Source organism: Pavona decussata, unplaced genomic scaffold (assembly GCF_977016875.1).
Source record: "Pavona decussata unplaced genomic scaffold, jaPavDecu1.1 SCAFFOLD_272, whole genome shotgun sequence".
In the NCBI taxonomy this organism is placed as follows: domain Eukaryota; kingdom Metazoa; phylum Cnidaria; class Anthozoa; order Scleractinia; family Agariciidae; genus Pavona; species Pavona decussata.
The window spans coordinates 2,032,918-2,055,000 of NW_028145674.1; the positions used below are offsets into that span (position 1 = coordinate 2,032,918).

At 39.0% G+C, this 22,083-nt stretch overlaps 3 protein-coding genes across 3 annotated transcripts in view; all 3 read right to left on the minus strand.

Annotated features, from left to right (window-relative positions):
• Nucleotides 1-22,083, minus strand: part of LOC146455678 (CAAX prenyl protease 1 homolog) — a 276,576-nt gene that overhangs the window by 236,194 nt on the left and 18,299 nt on the right. The gene's annotated exons all lie outside the window — the stretch shown is intronic.
• Nucleotides 991-1,320, minus strand: LOC146455690 (uncharacterized). The gene has a single exon (XM_085094089.1). It carries the CDS (start codon nt 1,318-1,320, stop codon nt 991-993), a length of 330 nt encoding a protein of 109 aa, XP_084950215.1.
• On the minus strand, nt 9,424-15,703 carry LOC146455691 (chymotrypsinogen B-like). The gene is made up of 6 exons (XM_085093991.1): nt 15,553-15,703; nt 14,522-14,725; nt 13,761-13,973; nt 12,851-13,014; nt 10,607-10,789; nt 9,424-9,504 (listed from the first exon to the last, which is right to left on the minus strand). Exons 1-5 carry the CDS (start codon nt 15,605-15,607, stop codon nt 10,634-10,636), a joined length of 792 nt encoding a protein of 263 aa, XP_084950117.1. The 5' UTR covers nt 15,608-15,703; the 3' UTR covers nt 9,424-9,504; nt 10,607-10,633.

Consider the following 22,083-nt stretch of genomic DNA (forward strand, 5'->3'; position numbering starts at 1 on the left):
ACACACCTGCCTCGTTTCTCACTGGCTTACACGTATTCTGGAATCTCCCACTTAGCTTTCTGGTGATCTCGTACAAAGTCCTTATTGTCACCTCTCTTTCCAGCCTCCTCAGCTCTCTCAGCTTCTGATTTCACATACACCTCCTGTCTCTCCTACACCTCCTCTTCACCTCCCTTTTCAACTCTTGGTATCTTGTACTTGCCTTTCTCTCTTCTGGTTTCTCGTTCTGGGCATGTTTGCGGTGTTTCTTGCCACCTTTCGCTGCTCGATTTTCTCCGAAGTCTCCTTGCTGATCCACTCCTTCCTGTTTGCCTTTGCCCTACCCAGCACCTACTCGCAAGTCTCCACGTAACCCTGCTCGATCTGCCTCCATTCATCATCCACTGACAGTTTCTCAACTCAACTCCATCAACTACTGCAGACCTTCAAATCTATTGCACAGCGCTAACTTGAATGCGTTCCTAACCTCCAGATCTTTCAACTTGCTGACCTCAAAACGCACTCGGCCAGTTTCTCCCTTTCTCACTTTGGCAATCCTTAGCCTGACTTTTGTCATCAACAGGTGGTGGTCCCACCCAACGTCTGCCCCGCGCATCGCGCGAACGTCCAGCAGGGAGCTCCTTCATCTTTTGCTAAATGCCAGGTGGTCGATCTGATTCACAATACCAGCGTCAGGAGACCTCCATGTCCGCTTGTGACACTCCTTATGGGGAACTGCGTTCCACCGATTACAAGTTCATTTGCCTGAGAGAAGTCTGCCAATCTCTCACCATTTTCATCCATCTCAGCTCTCGCTCCATGCTTACCCATCACCTCCTCCCTGCCTGTATTGTCTATCCCCACCTTAGCATTCATATCTCCCATAACGATCTTCACATCTCTGCATGGCACCTGCTCCAAACCCATCTGTAGCTGGTCGTAGAAATCATCCTTCGCCTCCTCCGTTGCCTCATTTGTTGGGGCGTAGCATTGCAAGATGGTAACCTGTTGCTACCTGGAGTTGAACCTGGCTCTGATTATCCTCTTAGACACTGGTTCCCATTCCAGCAGACATTGTGCAGCTTCTTTGGACAGAATGAAGCCAACTCCTTTCTCATGATTTCCACCTTCTTCCATTCCTGAGTATAGCACAGTTTCGCCTGTAGCTACCCTCATTTTCCCAGAAGAGTTCAATCTTATTTCACCTACTCCCAGGATACTAATACCATACCTGATCACCTGGGCACATCTACCAGTCTCAAACATTGTCCTTACATTCCATTGCCCGATCTTCAAACACGCTTTTGGCGACAGCAATTTCGTCGGCGCTTTATGCGTCATTCCCTGCTTCGCACGTTGTTCCACGTCATTGCAGCCGGTTTTTTTTTCCTAAATATTTAAAAAAATTGAAATATTTAATCTAATCTTTTTGTGCTGCTTTTAGTTTATTCATGAAATGAAAGCGAACATTGGTAACAGTAGAGTAGATCAATTAAATATAACAAACAAGAAAATAAAAGGCAAATCATGCATTATAGCCGAATTATTAAAGCTTATGAAAAAAACAAAAGAGGAATAAATGTGTACCATAAGCAGTAAACATTGCATGTTGTTTCAGCAGGAAGTTTAAAATGCTAAATGAAAGTTTCAGCAAGGGAACAAATTTCATTTGAAAGGACTGAAATATTAAAGAGTCAGTAGTTTGGATAACGTTTTCACGCAGTGTTGCGGTTTGCATATATATAGATATATTTTTTCCAATAGTGCTAAGCGTTAAAAAGATTTCGCTCATTAAATTCGCTCATTACAACATATAGATCGTTGCACCTGATTCTATTAAGCGAAAACTTCCGATAAAGTGTTACCCTATTTAACCTCTTAGGACGGAATTGAAAAGAACCCGAAAGTCTTTTTTTTTTTTTTTTCAGCTGAATTTTTTAACTGGTGTACTGGGAGAAAGGCTAAAGACATAAGAACAAGAGAAGGCACGAATTGATGCTTTGCACTTGAGGTCTCTAAGGTGTAAGCAGCTATGGTACTCTATTTATTTATTTATTTATTTATTTATTTATTTATTTATTTATTTATTTATTTATTTATTATTATTATTCTTATTATTATTATTTTATAGGCGGGAAGTGGGGCCGGGGGAAGGGGAGGCGATTGGATTTTACAGCCTCGTTGGTTCTTTAAACATGGCAGTTCTGTCTACTTATTTAATTCAATAAACCCGTTCGCCTTTTTGGAGAACTCCTCCCAAACGTTCTTACACGCTTTCACATGATTCCGTGTAACACCTTTGCAGGCTTGTAAATCCGCATAGGAAAACTTGTTTAATTGTTTTCGAGAAATTACTGTTTTGCTTTCGATACAAGTGTGAGGTTATAATATCGAAAAGAAGAATAAATAAGAGGCCCGAGTTTAGATAGACAACCATCTTTCTTTCTTCAGAATAGAATGGCACGCACTGTTAAACAAACCTCATTTATTCTTAATCCGTTCAGCCGCACTTGTAAGTTGCCATCCCATTGGTAAACAACCCGCATGAGAACTTGTAATAAAAAAAGACTAATGAAAACCTTAAAATAAATCTACAAAACATAGGATATTCAAACCCAGGAGGACATCTGAACTATTAGACAGCCATCTCTTTAAAATACTGCTGGATATCATATAAGAGCAGAATTAAGTCTAAACCAATAATATGACGGCAGATAAAGTATCTGGACAAAGAACACTTGTACCATGCAATGAACAATCATCATAAGCGCAGATATTAGATGAACAGAATGACAGGATGTGAAAACCCATGAGGACAACTGATCTATTAGACAGCCAGCACTTTAAAATGCTATCGAACATCATACCGCAAAAGCAGAATTAAGTCTAAACTAATAATAGCTATGACGGCAAAAAGGTATTTCAACAAACATCCTTGAATGCCTGAAATATTAGATGATGACCACCAATTGAAGAAAAAATCCTACACCACACCTGCATAAATACTAGGCCTCGTCCAAAGGCAAACTTTATGGGGGAAAAAATCGACTACAATTTCAGAGAGCAAAATATATGCATGCACCCACAAAACAGGAAAAAAATCAGTGATAATCTGTATCATGAAATACTCAAGCGCTTTAACTACATTCAACGGCCTTATTGCTGTAAGAATAAACAGTGGACGTGTTCGAAAACAAACGTACCCAATGCGACTTGAATTAATAAAGCAATCTAGAAAACAGACATAATACTGGGTTTTTTTCCAGTCCCAGTATTATAACTCTCTGCCTGTAGGTAGTGTTTTGCTGACTGGATTTTCAAGTTCTGAAGGTGATTTTCACCAAACCTAAATTCTCAATATATGTGTCTCAACAATAATTAACTCCATCTTAAAGAAAGAACACTTTAATCTCAGACGCTAATTAGAGCAATAGTCCGTGAACTTCGAACTAAATTTAAAAGTCGGGGACGACTGCATCTCAGCGATTTATCTCACATTTTGCATGTATACTTCTTTACGGGTCCTTACAACGAAAGGTTTTTTTTTTAAATAATAATAAAAATAGACTAATGAAAAACTTAAAATAAACCCACAAAACATAGGATATTCAAACCCAGGAGGCCATCTGAGCTATTAGACAGCCATCTCTTTAAACTACCGTTGGATATCATATAAGAGCAGAATTAAGTTTAAACCAATAATATGACGGCAGATAAGGTATCTAGACAAAACCACTTGTACCATGCAATGAACAATCATCATAAGCGCAGATATTAGATGAACAGAATGACAGGATGTGAAAACCCATGAGGACAACTGATCCATTAGACAGCCAGCACTTCAAAATGCTATCGAACATCATACCACAAAAGCAGAATTAAGTCTAAACTAATAATAGCTATGACGGCAAAAAGGTATTTCAACAAACATCCTTGAATGCTTGAAATATAAAATGATGACAACAAATTGAAGAAAAAATCCTACACCACACCTGCATAAATACTAGGCCTCGTCCAAAGGCAAATGTTTGGGAAAAAAATCGACTGCAACTTCAGAAAGCAAAATATCAGTGATTTACATTCACCCAAAAACAGGAAAAAAAAAAAAGCAGTGATAATCTGTATCATGAAATACTCAAACGCTTTAACTACATTCAACGGTCTCGTTGCTATAAGAATGAGCAGTGAACGTACCCAATGCGACTTGAATTAATAAAGCAATCTACGAAACAGACATAATACTGAGCTTTTTTTCAGTCCCAATATTATAACTCTCTTCCTACGAGTACCTAATTTTGTTGACTGGATTTTCAAGTTCTGAAGGTGATCGGTTCACCAAACCTAGAATTCTCAATAAATGTGTCCCACCGATAATTAACTCCATCTTAAAGAAAGAACACTTTAATCTCAGACGCTAATAAGAGTAATTGTCCGTGAATTTCGAACTAAAATTGAAAGCCGGTGGCGACTGCATCTCAGCGATTTATCTCACATTTTGCATGTAAAGTTAAACCATTGGCGGCTGATAATTTCAGGAGAAATAGAACGAAAGTTAAACCGAATAAATGCATTTAGACCAATATTTAGGCAATAAATGCAAGGAAACGGTGGTTTGTTTCAGTAATATTTCGATATAAATTCTATATCATCGTCAGACTAGGTGACAATGCGGTAGCTAAAGTTTAAATACTAAAAGGGTGGTAAATTAGCATCAATAGGCACGTGAGAATGAAATAAGTACAAAACAAAAAGAGAAAAACTGTCATGAGAATAAGCAGAGTTCTCTGCTGGCCTTCAAGCCATTGTTCAAGGATGGCGATGAACGTAGAAGGTGGGCCGGTCTTATTGGAGAAAATGTCTGGTAAATTATACAGGTCTTGAATGTGTTGGATATTATCACATTGTCGAAGATGTTTGTATATAGCACTTTCTTTATCCGTGAGCGCGTGTTCTTGTGTGCGAATAAATAGAAACACATTCAAGACCTGTATAATTTACCAGACATTTTCTCCAATAAGACCGGCCCACCTTCTACGACCACCAAAGAATTTTTCACCGAAACCGTGCGTAGCAACACAAAGATAATTGACAGTGACGACGATTGGAACCTCCTTCTATACAAAGAAGCCTATCACATAAAACGTTCATCGCCATCCTTGAACAATGGCTTGAAGGCCAGCAGAGAACTCTGCTTATTCTCATGACAGTTTTTCTCTTTTTGTTTTGTACTTATTTCATTCTCACGTGCCTATTGATGCTAATTTACCACCCTTTTAGTATTTAAACTTTAGCTACCGCATTGTCACCTAGTCTGACGATGATATAGAATTTATATCGAAATATTACTGAAACAAACCACCGTTTCCTTGCATTTATTGCCTAAATATTGGTCTAAATGCACTTATTCGGTTTAACTTTCGTTCTATTTCGCCTGTAAACTTCTTTACGGGTCCTTACTACGAAACGTTTTTTTTTTTTTTTTTAATAAAAAAAGACTAATAAAATCTTTAAATAAACCCACAAAACATAGGATATTCAAACCCAGGAGGCCATCTGAACTATTAGACAGCCAGCGCTTTAAAATACTGTTGGACATCATATAAGAGCAGAATTAAGTCTAAACCAATACTACGACGGCAGATAAGGTATCTAGACAAAACCACTTGTACCATGCATTCTCAAACTCATTAATAATTCATGCAGTCAAAAGCCAATAAATGACCTCCATTTCGGTCAGGTGGATGAATCTTGATACCCCAATGAAACACCAGATGAAACACCACCAGGTTTTCATCTGAGATGAAACATGTTTTTCATCTGAGATCAAACATTTGCATTTTAATGAGATTAATTTCTTATTGTTTCATTTGAGAAGACATGTCAAAAACTCGGGCTTCGTGCTTTATCACGGGTTCCAAATACCTCGAAACAGATGAAAGCACTCGGCCTGCGGCCTCGTGCTTTCATCTGTTTCTCAGTATTTGGAACCCGTGATAAAGCACTCGCCCTCGTTTTTGACATATTACATGAACAATCATCATAAGCGCAGATATTAGATGAACAGAATGACAGGATGTGAAAACCCATGAGGACAACTGATCCATTAGACAGCCAGCACTTTAAAATGCTATTGAATATCAGGACGTAAAAGCAGCAATTTAGTGATAATCTTGATGAAGAGAACAAGACTTTTAAATTTTAAAGACATGTTTCGACAACTCCCGTGCCATCGTCAGTTTACGGATGGAATTACAATGATGATCAATATATAGCGGAAAATTAGAATGACAATGGTATGATACAACTAATTCCAAAGAAAGATTAAGATTTACATGAAACAATTGTTGATTTAGGGAGCCGGGTTTCTCCCAGTGAATATGCACTGCCTCCTTGATTTTTAATTGTGTCCGTGTTGTTGCTTGATCTATACGGACAACAAAGCACTCGCTCGAACAAAGTGTCCGACAACTAGGTGAATCCTGTAGGTGCTTAAAAATGTGAGAGGCCTTATCGGTATTTAAGTGCTCATTTATGCGCGTGCAAATGTGTCGGGAAGTCTCGCCGACAAAGCAGGCACCGCAGCCTGCACACCTGAATCTGTAAACAACGCATGCTATGTCGGCGAGACTTCCCGACATTATAGGGGTGTCAGTAAAACGCGGGGTCGGGGCCGGGGCCGGGGCCGGGGCCGGGGTCAGGGTCGGGGTCGGGGTCGGGGTCGGGGTCGGGGTCATTTTTTTTTTAATTTTGTTTTCTTTTTCTTTTTCTTTTTTTTTTTTTTTTTTTTTTTTTTTTTTCAACATCACAGGTCATTTGTGGGTAAAATAAGGATTAAAGCCAATATAAAAAAGTTAAGTCTCTAAAGCTTACTATCTTAGGATAAGTCATCGGTGACAACACTCGATACAGTTCCGTATTCTGGCGAACATTGGTTCCGTGAATTGACTACCTTTTATTCTTCCAAGAAACGAAATGAGGCAAAAAATAGAAGGTACGAGACAATATATTTCCTTGAACTAACAAATTCGTGAACTAGAATGTGCATGAACTTACTATGAACACCCCCGCCGCCTTCCATGATCGTGTCGTTTGTTACAGTCAATCCATGTCACGCGTGACTATTATTTCCGAGAATGAAATAAACATGCGTTCGAATTCCTTTGTAAATAAAGCTCGGCATTTGAATGGAATGTAGAACATTTCTCTGGAAATCTTTCCGAAAAAGACGCATTAACTGACAAAAAAATATTCAAAATACTTGAGAAACAATTTGTATTCTTGAAATACTTGTGCTGTAACGTAAAGAAAAATTAATAGTTTTATACCGTCAGTGAACTAGGGAAATTTCTACGAGAACTCTGAAATCTCATTGCGACCCATTGCCGACATCAAAACTGACATGTAAATAGGCGTTGGCAAACAGGCTTGAAATGGAAATCCGATGTCAAATAATTTTTATAAAACATTGCTGCTGAAAAATTCATGAATTGGAAACTTTTGGCATTAGGAAAAGGATTTCAAGAAAAAAAAATTGGAGGCTGTGCCAGAAAGCGTCCAGTCGTGTTTTGAACTTTCCATACATTTTCCTGTGTTTTTTTCCCGCGAACTAATTTTAGTAGCAGTTCACGGCTGGTTTGCTTTACAGACAAATGTATGGAAAGTTCATAGTAAGTTCATGCACATTCTAGTTCAAGAATCTGTTAGTTCAAGGAAATGTATTGTCTTGTACCTTTGAATTTTTGCCTCATTGCGTTTCTTAGAAGAAAAAAAGTTTGTCAATTCACGGAACCAATGTCCGCCAGAATACGGAACTGCATCGAGTGTTGTCACCGATGACCTATCCTAAGCTAGTAAGCTTTAGAGACTTAACTTTTTTATATTGGCTTTAATCCTTATTTGACTAGCAAATGACGTGTGATGTTGAAAAAAAAAAGGGAAAAAATAAAATAAAAAAATATAAAAAAATGACCCCGACCCCGCGTTTTACTGACACCCACATTATAGGGTACAAAGTTTAATCTTATTGCATTAACTTAAAACACGTTTTCTGAAAATTCTGAAAATAAAGAACTAGTAAAACTAAAAAAAATAAACAGTTTTCTTTTATAAAAGATGTCATTTCGTTAAGATCGAGGTCAGATTTATTGTGAACGTATTATTTCGGACCGCTCAAGTTGCATCTTGTTGGGACGTTCATTCATTATGCAAGTTTTGTGGTTTTCAAGGGCACAAGTGGAAGCCCTGGCAACTGACTCAGCGTAAAAAAAGGAATATTTGTCTACAAATAGGATTTTTATGTCTTCAATCCGATCTGTCGTTCATCTGTTTTTTCAGTTATTGAAGTATTTTTTAGGAGTTTTGTTGTATTGTGTGCCACAATGTCACGATACCGGGGTCACGGGGTAGGGCCCGGACAATCAATATTGTACCACCCTCTAGCGTTCATGACCTTTGCACCAAGACACGTATCACGTTCATCGAGCGGACACAACTGCAGAGGAAAAAGAGCAGAAAACTATTCTAGATACCTAGAGACCAGCGTGGCATCTGATTATTTCGGCATTTCCATATAATCCTCCGTTTCAATTGCTAACATCCGGTTGTACAAACGTTAACAACAGGTTGCTTAAAAATAGGCAACGTTGGCGTTAGCTTGCTGGTCAAAAGTAAAAGAACTTGTATTTTTTCTTCCCTAACCCACAGAAGTTTTAATCCACATGGGATGTTTCGCCTCTTTAGCCTCTCTCATTCCCCTCCCTGCCATGCTCCATACTCTTTCCTGCCTTCTGTAGAATACACAGGATATTGTGAAATGGCTTTACGACAAAGTTGGAATGGGCTTTAACATCTCTAGCTCACTCTTTCAATGCCAATTGGGTCTGTTGTTGGGTGGGTCTATTACTATATAGCGAGATGTTTCAGAGTTTTGTCGTTTTAATTTACGATCATATCCTGTTTTCTGTCATTGCAAGGCAGATCGAACGAACTGATCAAGTTATTTGGCACCTTTTTAAGGGTTAAAGGAAAGGCAGTGGAGCGCTGTAATCTAGGGAGAGGGTGAGGATTATGTGCACTCACGGTGTTACCCTTCCCTGGATTGCGGTTGGATGTCGAATAGAGCCGAATACGAAAAGTTGCATGTTGAAAAATCGAGACGACAAAATATCAAGTATGTCAAATGAGTAAGGTATATTGTTCAAAGTGAAAAATCGAGTGTAAAATGTGTGTGGTTATGCCGAATGGATGTTGAAAATGAAAAGTACAATATAATGTCACAAATGTAAAGTTGAATGTTGAACTGTACAATGTAGTCTGAAATGCAAGAAGTAGAATGAAAGAAATAAACATCGAATTTTAGGGGAAATGGAACTCCATACGAGTTTCAAACAATTTTGATTATCTTATGTCGTCCATTTCAAACATCATAAAACAAACAAACCAACATGTTTCATGTTCAACTCTTTATTGTGAGCTTTGACTAAACTACTGTTCATGTTCATGTCCATGTTCATTTCCACTTTCAACCTTCGAATAGAATAAAATAGAATAAATAAATAAATAATCATTAAAATGTTCAATTCAATTAGTATTGGAAATCGATTGAGTTTGTATTTGTATTGAATAGACCGTATTCGTTCGTATTCTCGGTATCGAACTTGAAGTTCGTTGCACTTGCGGCTTATCTTTTATGTCTGCGGTTTATCATTCGCGTGTTAATTTTGTCACTTTCCTGATGCGGGAGTTTTTGAGGAAATTAAGAGAGCCGAGATGGTAATACCAAATGGCCACCATTTAGAAATCATCATGTAATTTCTACTTCACATGACGTCATAGAAGTGTCATTGTCTCTAGCTTTGAAAGTCTCGGAGTTATATATATATATGGATATTTTGGAACGCCCCTCCCCCCTCTCCACTGCAAATGGCCTTTGGCTATGAATAAAATCATGAAACAAGTTCTTGAGGTAAAAGTGTATTCCGAAACCTTCAAATCTCTTGATGCTGAAGTCGATTGCGCTAAAAATTTGAAGGACTGTTAGCAGATGACGGAAGTATATCATGGTTATCATTTTGGTGGTTAATCACGCATTATCGTGATGTTTTAACTAGTAAAGTTAGAATTAGCGAAAAGTAAGTGCTAAACTTCACGAACACTCAAACGATTTGGCAGACGATTTCCCATTCATCCTGTTGACTCAAACGCAGAAAAAAAATAGTGACTGTGCTCGCCTCAGTGTAATTTTAAAAAATAAGTTTTCATTATGTCAGGCAACGGAAAGCAGGTAGAATGATGTTAGGAGAGCTTCTGGAATTAGCCTTTTTAACATCTATCCAATGAGATTTGAGTATTTTTCAGTCCTATGATAAAAGAAAGGTGTTGTTATTTTCTGTTGTTGTTGTTGTTGTTGTTTTTTTGTTGTTGTCGTTGTTGTTGTTGTTGTTGTTGTTTTAATTTATATAGTGTTTTCACATGACGTCACAACGGCCTGTTGGTGTCCCAAACTAAACCTCTGGGAATTGAACTCTTTTTTTTATGCAAATACTTTCTTTTGTTTCAGTAAACCAATATGGCCAGTAGTCATATGAATGAAACACTCTATATGTAGAAAACAGTCAATCAATCGTACCTTGACTTTCAAAATGTGAAACTTTCATTACGGCTTGTTGTCGTTGATCCATTTAATGTAGTTGCTCACTCGAGCGAACACTGTGAAAAAATCAGTTTTGCACATGGGATTCCCCCAGCTCACGATACCTCGCACCACATATCTTCCACGTTCTTTGCAGACCAAAGGTCCTCCACTATCCCCCTGTGTAGATTAATGAGAGCGAAAATTCAGGAAACAATGTTAAGGACGAACAGCTGTTCTTTACTTAAACATCATCCTTGTTTGCAGCAGAATTAAAGTAAATAAGATTAGAAGGTCTATGAACGGGAAGGCGAAATCATGAGAAGTCTTCAGAAGTTATACAACAGTTGTCGCATTCCTGACAGGAGAGAGTTCCATAATTCAGGGACTACGATCATGAATCATCGGCCTCCAAGTATGCAATAGCACCTACACGGAAAAGATAAAGTTTACTGTTAAAACAGTAATTCATTGATAGACCGAAGGTGATACCTTATGCCAGTTGAAGATGTAAAATTTATCTTGGTTGTTAAACTATGTATGGCGTTAAAGGAAATTAACAAAAACTTAAACTTAATCCTGAAACTAATGGACAGCCAATATGTAAAAAAAAGGGAGCAATGGTCAAAATTCATGCTCTTTGGAAATGAGTTTGGTAGCATCATTCTGTACTCAGCATATCCAGTTGACTGGCGGGTTATTATAAACCATAAGTAAACTTTTACAAAAGCCAATTCTGTTAATAATGAAGGAAGGAATGAATGAGTGTCTCAGCAATTTAGCGATGCTAGTGTTATCCTGTGTGTGTGATCCGTCAGTTGACAGAAAAGTAATAGACAGAAAATAATAGACCCTCGCAGTTTAAATTGTCTCCGCTCTTCAAATATATGTTTCATAAGTTCATATTCGAAGTTGAATTTGGCTAAGTGCTGGCGTTGCTATGACGATTAATCATTCTATCTTGGTACCATTTAACATAAGACTGTTTGCGCGCACCCATTTTATCACCAACATAACATTCCATGTTGCAGCCTGTATACAGTTTGGATTTTTACACTTCGCTGTCAGTTTACACGGGGGGCTGCGTATTGATCAGGAATAAAACACGATAAAAGAATTCGTTGTAATTTGTCTGCGTGCGGCAGTCATTTTCCATAATTTATGCGCGGTCACCGACAAACGAGGACCAAGATTCATTCAGAAACCTTTCGAAAACTGTATTAAAGAGACAAGCGAAAGCCAAGCAAGGATGAGGGCATGCAAGAAACCAAACCACAAGGTAATGGGTTCCTTTAGACATGTCATTGTTTGTTCAGGGAAGTTAACGAACTAAATGTTTATATGCTAGCTTTGTGCTGAAAAGAAAAATTTGAGCTTATTTTAGTTTTATTTCGACTCATGTCTGCCGTAATCACACAGGTTAAAGTCATGGAAGTTTAAATTGCGATAATTTGATTGATGGCCTACGGTCTAGCTGATATGACGGATTTTGACGGATATGCAACGTTTTTCGTCGCCTAGCTAAACGATTGGAAGCCCGTTTTCGACTGTTTCAAAGGAAACAGTAAAATTTCACAAGGATGAATCTGTCATTTTACAGTTTGTTTATCAAGTAAGGAACAAAAGTAAAATTTCGTTTCGAGTCAGAAATGATTAATCGACCGTTACAACCATTTTTGAAGCTAGACTTCCATTCTAGTACATTCGAAGCTGTCACCGAGATCTTAAGGTGATTTTGCTTGATAGATTTCATGGACTACTTTTTGTTTATACGTGCAGTCTGTAGAATTAACGGCGCTAAAAATTTGCCGTAAAGGAAACTACATTTGTTATACATTGCGTGATCGTGGATAAGATATTTCCGGTATTTTGTCTGGAATCTGCATTTAGTATGACGCCCGTTTAACTTTGTCCATATCCTTCTGTGACAACCTGATGATGGCAAGCAAAAGTTAAAATTTAATCCTTGTACGATTTTATTAATGGGAACTTGTTGAAGAATTCCAAAATTCATTCCTAGCGATAAACGATCAGGCCTAAGTTCCTGTATTCAAAATGATCCCGTTCGCGCAAACGATACGAACTGCAATCTTTTACTGTACACAATCGATGTGATTTCCCCTTTGGGAAGCATTTAATGAACTATCGTTTGACACTACTGATCAAGGAAAAATTGACGCTTACTCTGAAGTTAACTGAAACTGTCTAGATTTTAGACATTGTGGTTTTATTTTTGTTTACCTGACATCCACCTTTGCCTCTACCCCCTGCACATATCATTTCTTTTTCAATGACCGGAAGTATTGGTTTATTTTTTTTACTGCAGTCTTTTTGAGAAGCAACAGGTATCTGGGCCTGCTGGAGAACGTCAGCCAGAGGCCCTTGATTTACAGTTCGTCCCCAACCTAAATAATAAATAAATAAATAAATAAATAAATAAATAAATAAATAAATAAATAAATAAATAAATAAAAAGGCTAAGCCGCATTTAATGTGCATGCATCAAAAGCATACGGCCAGGAAGACACAACCACATTATAATGGTAGCCTAAAGAAGGCTATGCTTTAAACCTATTCAGTACAGGCTTTGTGTTCTGCGAGAGGGTACTGTACCAATGAATGGTTTTCTGTGTAATAACATGATAAAAAGGCAGCTAAGAATGCCAAGAAATGAAATAATAAGAACGCATTGTTCACGAATTTCTGTCTATCTCACGCAGTGAGTCTAAGTTGGAGATTATTTGTAATGTATCGATGGTACAGTCGGATCTCTATTAAGCGGCCACCCTGGGGACTTTGAAAACTGGCCGCTTAATAGAGGTTGGCCGTTGAATAGAGGTATCGAATACAGCACTTTACTGACAAAATAATAATTCGGGACTTTGGAAAGTGGCCGCTTAATGGAGGGTGGCCGCTTAATAGGTGGCCGCTTAATAGAGGTCCGACTGTATTGTCTACCGGAAGTTGTGTTAGCGGAAGTTCTCGGATTCTGTAAACGTGCAAAGGATCATGGGGCTTTGTGCGGGCCATGCTTTCCAGGTGTCATGGCGGCTGAATAAAGTGTAGTTCTTTTCATAGTTAAATCTGGTTTATTACGCGGCCATCCGGGCGTCATTGTTACATTGTTAAACACATACATTGATTTATGTACCTGTAATGAAGCACTGTGTTCCTGGTCTGGCCATGCTGCCACCTTTTGGCAAACACACAGTGTTCACCTTTTTACTTGACTTAATTTTCCCACGGAGTTGAATGAGGGCAATATCATTCCTGACCGTGCTTGGAACAAAACTTCTATTTTTGGTGAGCTTTCGCAGACGGAAGGTCTTCTGGACGGATGTTTTTCCTTTTAGACGGTGTGCGCCTGTGGAATGAAGAGAAGAACATTGATACGTGAAGGACAATGATTATAAAATGAAAGATAATTTGTGTTTCACAGAATATTGACAAAGGAAGTGATAGAAAGGATGCAAAATCATTGTGGGCACTGATATAATAATACTCGAACCACATGTAGTCGCCTTTCATGCATGGCCATAAATAAAGGTTTTTTTTAAACGTTTGAAATATTGCTTGACGTCTGCTTTTGAGGGCCATTCATTGAATGAATTTTTTTAAGGCCTTCCAAAGTTTAGAGGAGAAGGAAACGATTGCAAAGTTTATATAAACACTCTTGTGAAGTTGGCAAATAGGGATTCCTATGACGAAAATGGTTTGAATTATCGATCGGTCAGGAATATTAGCTCCTGCTCGTTAAAGCACGTTTCTACCTTTTATGGGAATTTGATGGTTTCTATCTGTACAGATAAAGCGGTTTTTCTTTTGGTAAACTACGAATGTGTTGGAGGAAAGTTGTGTGGCTAGCTCACATGTTTTATTGAAATATCCTCAAAATTTTTAACAAAGACATACCCACAACGATTGTGACTTTGCGAAGATTCGTGCCAGTGATACGGAGGAAGCAGTGGGCTGCAGTGAGAACCAAGTCCCTTCCTATGAGTGATCCTCCACAGAAGTGGTTGCCGTTGAATCTGAGAGAAACTTGCCAAGGCCAGGAGTTTGGAGGGGCATTTTCACCATTTACAACCCTGGAAGAAAACGACTTCCTTCCACAACCTTGAGAATTCAAACGCAGCAAAATAAATGATACACTTTTGATTCCATGCCAACATGAGAAACTAGATGTGCATCACTAATTGTATAACTGTTAAAGTGATTATTACTGGAGCTCGGTTGATGAAGCCCTCTTACATCATCAGTGTTGAGAATGGTGTATTTACTATGTATTGTTTGTCCCATGAACCTGGTTTAATGGCCTTAGCTTCCACGAGTCTCCTGTAGCTCAGTGGTAGAGCTAGAGGTATTGCGTTCGACTCCTCATAGGAGCACTCCGATTTGTTTCCAAGTATTCCTGTTTCACTTACTGAATAATAAATCATTTTCATTTATTCACCAGGCTTAACATATTCCCTCACTCTTATTCCATCAATCTTCTTTTTGGATATACCCGGTAGTAGACGTTTTACATGCTTTTTTTTATACAAATTTGGTATATACTTGAATGATTATCTAGTGTGTATTCGAATTGCTTGTCTTAGCCACTCCCTCGCCATGTAAGAAAAATTAACAGGGGGCTTCGAATTTCTTTTAAATACAGTTGATTGAGCCTTTTTTTTCTTATTTTGCCTGTTTTAAGGGTAAAGTAGGTAGTTCTGAAGGAAATTTTTGGTTTCATGGAGGGAGTAAATTAACAATGAAAGCAGCTTGAAGAGAAGTGCAAGACCAGTCTATCCGCCTAAAACAGCTATCCCTGACACATAACATCAGGAATCATGTTTGGCGGAGAACGTATTATTAAAAATGTTTCCAGTGTCTGGTAATTAGAGCGCCCATTTAACACAGGCGCGGCTTTTTTGGGGAATTTTGTGTTTTGTGAGACTTACCTTGAGAGCTTGAAACTTCAAGCAACAAAAGAGCAACCACTATACACAGATACATCTTGGGTGGGATTTCTCCAAATACGAATATAAGCTAAAAATGGCATCTCTTTTATGCGTTGCAGTATTGGATTAGGTGCAAGCCACCTGGATTTCTTTCCCAAATACCACTCATGGTCGTTGTGGGCGTTAAGTGTTCCATGTTTCAGCTGCCATATGGTTTTCTCTTTTGTTTTCATATGAAGTTTTCACCGTTTAGTTTGTTAATATTTCCCCTTGTTCGATAAACCTTTGATGCAGGCCCACCTCATTGTGACCTGGATGTTGAAGCTAGGTTTTATTTAGCCAAAGTGTTTCTTTCTTTTCTTTCCTTCTTTTTTTTTTTTTTCTTTTTTTTTTTTTTTTATACTACATTAAGATTTCTAAGCAAATTCTTTGTTAACCGCCTATTGTTTACATTATATTGTGTGCTGTACGGATATTGGCTAAAACTTGATATTAATATTACACTGTATGACTGGATCTCTCCTTCTACTGAGGAAGTCCTTTTGGTATTATTTCTGACTCCCATGAAAAGAAAAAAAGAAAAAGAAAAAATGAAACAGAAATTTAACTGTACCACTATTTATGCGTCCCTATTAAATTCTAGTAAATTAAACAATAGAGCCATATCCCTCCAGGAGTTTATTGACAAACCTCTTTTTATATATAATCTTGAGAATATGCATACGAAAATAACGATTTTATTGCTTAAGCAATTTATGTTTAATTTCCCCGAGAATAACTCCTGCTGTAGGTGTGTAAATAGCACATGTCATAGCAATGCAAGTAGTTTGTTTGCAAATGAATGCAATTTAATCAAAATAAACACGAAAACGTTATATGACTGTCAACAATAGTTTGAAGGCATGTCACGTTCTCAAGTATCAGATGGCCTCCGCAGTTTTCAAATCCTTTTTACTGTGGGCGTATTTTATAAATTTTTATTTTATTGTTGATGCAGGATATTTGCTGATGAAATTATATCTCCACAACTGAGGCCTTATGTCAGAAATTATGTGATTTGTTTGCGATTACACGCCGTGGGAAAAAAGAAAGGAAGATCGTCTATTTTACTTGAAGTTTATATTATGAAAGAACTTCAACAGCTTTTGGTGATGACTTAGTTGAACTACTAGACATGTAATGTAAAATCAACATCCCGACCATTTTTCTTGGAGACGTCTCTTGTTTCTATTTATAATGCGGCTCAATTAAATGCAAGTTGATATTGATTTTTTTTTTTTTTCATAAAAATTTATACCTTCTTTTTGTGTCCTACATAAGAAATGTACTAGCGAGTAGACCAGTACCATACCTAAGTGCGGATTCAGCGTGCAAATAATTTAAATTGAAAATAATATGGTTAAAAATCCCTATCGGCTGGAGACAGAGGAGCTGGCTATTTACAAGCGCGGCCGAGAAGTTGAAATCGCGGCGACCGAGAAACAACTCCAGCAAGCGGTCAGATCGGAACTTGTATCCGGGGCCTCCGGATTTCAAGTCCGGCGCCCTAACCACTCGATCACGCTACCCCCCTGATATTCTCATTGTCACTCACCAAGCTCGTCCGAATGAAAAATATATTCACACTCTCTAAATAACTACGAAACTGGGCTGTGCGCTACGCTGACATGTTTGTAACGCCTCGGTGTTTTAAACGAGTCAATGCCAACCGTGTCTCGTGGGACATCACCTGCCTATTTAAGCAAACTATTCCTGTTTTTTGGTCCTTCTCGCCAAGTGACGCCATTCTTGGATATTAGCACGTTTTTTTTAATTGCCCTGTTAGTCTCACGTCGCCGAAGCAGCTTCACAGTTATGTCCAGTTTTATCGTTTTCTTCAGGACCGTTCATCTAAACCCATCCGCCGAGGCTATGGCTAAGTTTTTGCTGCATATTTAACGAAGCACAACGAGAGCAACGGGGTAGAATAAAAACTTTTTGCTGTGAGAAAGAATTGGCTTGAAAAACCGCCTTGTATGAAGGGCTGTGAGATCTTCCTACCAAAATTTCAGCAAAACAAAAATCGTTCAACTCAAATTCCGTATCCAGTCAAAGCCGCAATGGACATCCAATACTGGCCAAACTGACCACGACAGGAGTCATAGACATAACAGAATATAAGGAGAGGTTTCTATCTGAGTTATAGATGGATAAGAAGTCATATTAGGTCTAAAAGGAATGACTGAATGACTCAAATGCCATTTTTTTTTCAGGATCCTCCAGTAGATCCTTAGCTACCTGAAAATGTTCTACTGCTGATAAATAAGTGGAGATCGACAAATTCTCCTCACGATGGTCATGCTCATACAGTCGTAGAGCAACATAGCGATGTTATTCCAGACAAATGTATGCTTTTCGTCAAAGGAGAGACAAGACGCACTGCGAAGAAATCCTAATTACAGTAATCAGATAACGCTGTAGATAAATCAATGGAGCAGTGCTCTATTCATCTGCAGCCTTCAAAACCAAAATTCTCAGACGTTTTTTGAAGGTTACGAAAATAACAGGCGATAAGAATCTCAGGGTTTTCTTCCCCTTCCATTAATTCATAAAGCGGCAATTTTATGATGGCAAATGTTCCGATAAGGATGCCTGAATGCTATACGATTAACGTTTTAATGTTTTTCAGTATTCCTTAGCTTGTTATACAGCAACAAATAATCAATTGATGGCATTTATCTTTTTAGCATTTGTGTCTATTGTTGATTTATAAGCCTCTATTACCACTTTAGATATCAATCGCCTTCTCCTTATCACGTCAAGATTTATCGGAATTCAGAAAGTATCATTTCATTTTTCCTGGTTCATTTTTTTCTTTTTTGCTTCGCCTTCTGGCAAAAAAAAAAATAGGGAGACGACAGCAGCTTAACCAATTTTAGTGGACCTATTAAAAAAAAGACATAAACAACAGAACAGTTAAAGCAGCGAGTCAGCTGATGATTGAGGGTGCGATCCATGTTACTATAGACTTATATATATTTCCATGCACGAGGATTATCTGGTACGTATAAATTGTATAGGGCATTTATATAATATTCATAGAGTTTGTCTTTTAAAGCTTTTAGTAGAAGGGAACTGTCCCTGGTGGGTGATGGCAGAAAGTTCCAACCCTGCATAAGCGAGTGAAGAAAGAATGCTAAAATATTCTTGCATTTCCAGATACTCTCCGTTCCCCTTCTTAAACACTGAGACGATGTTAATTTCCACTCGTCAGGTATCACACCAAGTTTAAGGATCTTATTGAACAGTTGTGACTGTTTCGATCTATGCCGAAGGTCATCCCTTGCCTTTGGAGCGCTTGGTTTTTTCCTCCTCTTCCTCCTCCTCCTCCTCCTCCTGTTTAGACAGTTCATAGTCCTCTATTTCCCCGTATGATTGTCGACATCGTGTGCTTCGATTAAAATGCCGCCATCTCGGTTTATATACCTGCTCGGCATATCTCGCGCTCTTCTCAGGTTGCGCTTGTCATTACCAACCAAGATGGTGGCAGTTCGATCGAAGTATACAACCTCCATAGGTAGACGAGAAAATAAGGAACCAAAAATAGTCTACCGTCTCCTCCTCCTCCTCCTCCTCATCATCATCAACATCATGATGTTGACGATCATCGTCATTATCAACATCTTCTTCTCCGAAAACCGAATTTTTCCCCTTAGGGTTTTGGCAAAAAAAAAAATGACGAAGGTTTGAAGTCGGCGTTTTCATTCCATTTATGTCCCAGTCGACTCAGCGTGTCGAAAAACCCCCTTTAAGCATTTTTTTTTTTAATCCAAAAAAGTGACCTTCTCTAAAATTGGGTGTTTTGTTAACCCTCTTGGGAATATTTCTTTGAATCTCGTCCCTTAGAAGGTACAAAAGTTGTCCCAGAGGAGATATTCAGACACTAGAATTCGATCGGCACCCTCCGTATGAATTTTTGTCGGGTCACCCAAAAACAAAATTTTTCCCCCTAGGGACCAGAGTGAAAAAAATATTCCCAAGGGGGTTTGGGTTAAGGTGAGAGTTAAAACGCCACTTGTTTGTCACCTCATGATTTGTGCATAAAAATCAGTCCCAAGTGAATTTTTCGACAAACCCAGTTCTCTGGGGACATAATCGAGTGACAAAAATGCCGACTTCGTAATTTTGTCACTTTTGGCTTAATCCCCATCCCATTTCCCAGATTGAAGCTCGTGCACTCGTTCGAATAAAAACAATCGTTGTGTGTATCTCGTGACATCTATTCTGAGCCCACGGTATCTTTTAAAAGACCGCAGATATTTTGTGGCATCTCCGGATATAGATCAATTTAGGGGTTCAGACTATTAAGTGCCAAAGATTTATTGAAAAAAAAAAATTCACTCACCCGGGACTCAAAGGGTTTATCCTCTTAGAAATATTTCCTTGTATTGGTGGGCACAGAAGTTGTCCCTGTGTGTAATATTAGGGTGAAAATTAGCCCAAAAACCAGCGTATAGTGACTTGACTTGTATCTGTGACCCCAAGGGGGGAAATGGGCCGGAAATTTTTCTTCGCCATGCTTGCCACATGGTCACTTGCAACCACTGCCGCTTCAGCCTATGATTTAAAACCCAAGGCTGATTTTTCTTTCGCTCCGGTTCTTCGCCAGGTCTCTCTTGGTTAGCCACGACTTCTCCTTCCCTCTGGAGCCCAGGTTAATACTCTCTTGGGGTGTCGGTTAATATCCATTCTAAGAATGTGGCCAATGAACCTCTAGCGCCGCCGATAGATTTGCTCACTGATGGTGCTGATGTTAGCCTGGTTGCGGATCTCTTCATTGGATACTTTCATAAGCCAATAGATCCTCATTAGCCTTCTCAAATTCTTATGTAGGAATACATCCAGCGTGGTCGCGTCGTTCTTAGTCAAACGCCACGTTTCCGAGCTTATTGAATGCTGTTGTGGCTTTTCCAAGTCGGCTTCTGATGTTTTCTTCTGAACCTCCTTTCTCAGTCACTGTTTCTCCTAGATAAACAAATTTAGACAACCCTTCGAATTTTTCTCCATCAACTTGAACGTTTCCACCTGTGGGGCTGTTCCACCTCATCATCATGGCCTTTGCTGTACTGATTTTGAGGCCTGCCGTTTTTACATATCGTGCTCTCTCTTGCTCGAGATGATCAGCAAAGTCACGATCTTCCAGGAAGCTGCTGAATTGCCATCTGATGCCTGTGTTGTCGTACCTGGTGGTCTTTCTCATCAGCCAGTCCACCACAAGAAGAAAAAGAAAACCAGACATTCAGCAGCCCTGTTTAACGCCGTTCTTGACCTCAAACCGGTCATACAGGTCTGACCGATCTATTTCAGCACACTAACTTCCATTGTACATAGCTTTTACCATCCTAACATTCTTCTCAGGAATGCCGTAGCTCCTCATGATCCTCCAGAGTGTGGCACGATCTACTCTGTCAAACGCTTTCTCGTTGACAAACCATACATAAAGGTTGGAGTTCCATTCAATACACTGCTCGATGATATTGCGCAGTATAAATATTTGCTCTACTGTACCACGACCCTGCCTAAAGCCTGCCTGTTCTTGATGCAGATTACTGTTGACTCCGGCCCCTACGCGTATGATAACGATTCTGCTCAGAACTTTTGCTGCCACTGCCATTAGCGTTATGCACCTCCAATTGCTGCATTCCGTTAGATCGCCATTCCTAGAAAAATTCACTATCAACCCACGTTTTCAATCCTCGGGAAGTGGCTCCTGCTCCCACACCTTACGCAAGAAATAATGTAAGACATCCAAAGAAGTTTCCAAGCCTGCTTTTAGATTTCGATGGTCAGGCTATCAACTCCCCTAGCTGTTCCATTGTTCATCTCTTTGAGTGCTGCATAGATTTCTGCCCTTGTTTGTATGTAAACAGCGATTTCAGGGTCAGAGATCCCATAATTCCCATCAAACTCTCCCGCGTCTTCAGGTGCTGGGGGATTCAAAACTTCAAGGAAATGCTCTTTACATCGTTTCTGAATTTCATCTTGGTTAGTCAGTTGCCCTCGGCAATCTTCTCTGCCCAATCATTCTTGTCTTTTTTGAGCTGTTCCTTCACCTCCTTGTCTTTAGCTGAGTAAGCATATATGTGCCTTTCTTTAATCCTTTCGGACCAGGTGGAATCCATTTCCTTTTTTAATTCTCTTCTCTCATCGATTTTACTCTAGCTTTCAGAACTAATCCATGGTTTGCTTGATCTCGTTTAGGCACTTTCTTCCCTGATCTACACAGCCGCAAATTAACCTTTGCAATGAAAAAGTGGTGGTCGCTTTTGACATCAGCCCCCCGGAATGCGCGAGTGTCTAAAACTGATCTTGTAAACTTTCCACAGACAGCAACATGATCGATCTTGTCTTTGGTTCGGGTGTCTGGTGATACCCATGTGTACTTGTGGATAACTTTATGGGGAAACAAGGTTGTTGTGATGACCATGTTGTTGTTGGCACATAACTCGACAAAGCGCTCCCCTTTCTCTGACTTGACAGGCAGTTCGTGAT

Excerpts from the sequence above, each read along its gene's own strand:
- LOC146455690 (XM_085094089.1), bottom strand. The coding sequence starts at position 1,320 with ATGACGCATAAAGCGCCGACGAAATTGCTGTCGCCAAAAGCGTGTTTG.
- LOC146455691 (XM_085093991.1), bottom strand. The coding sequence starts at position 15,607 with ATGTATCTGTGTATAGTGGTTGCTCTTTTGTTGCTTGAAGTTTCAAGC. Across the intron at positions 14,726-15,552 it reads TGAAGTTTCAAGCTCTCAAG|GTTGTGGAAGGAAGTCGTTT; the intron begins GTAAGTCTCACA and ends TGAATTCTCAAG. Across the intron at positions 13,015-13,760 it reads AACACAGTGCTTCATTACAG|GTTGGGGACGAACTGTAAAT; the intron begins GTACATAAATCA and ends TTTATTATTTAG.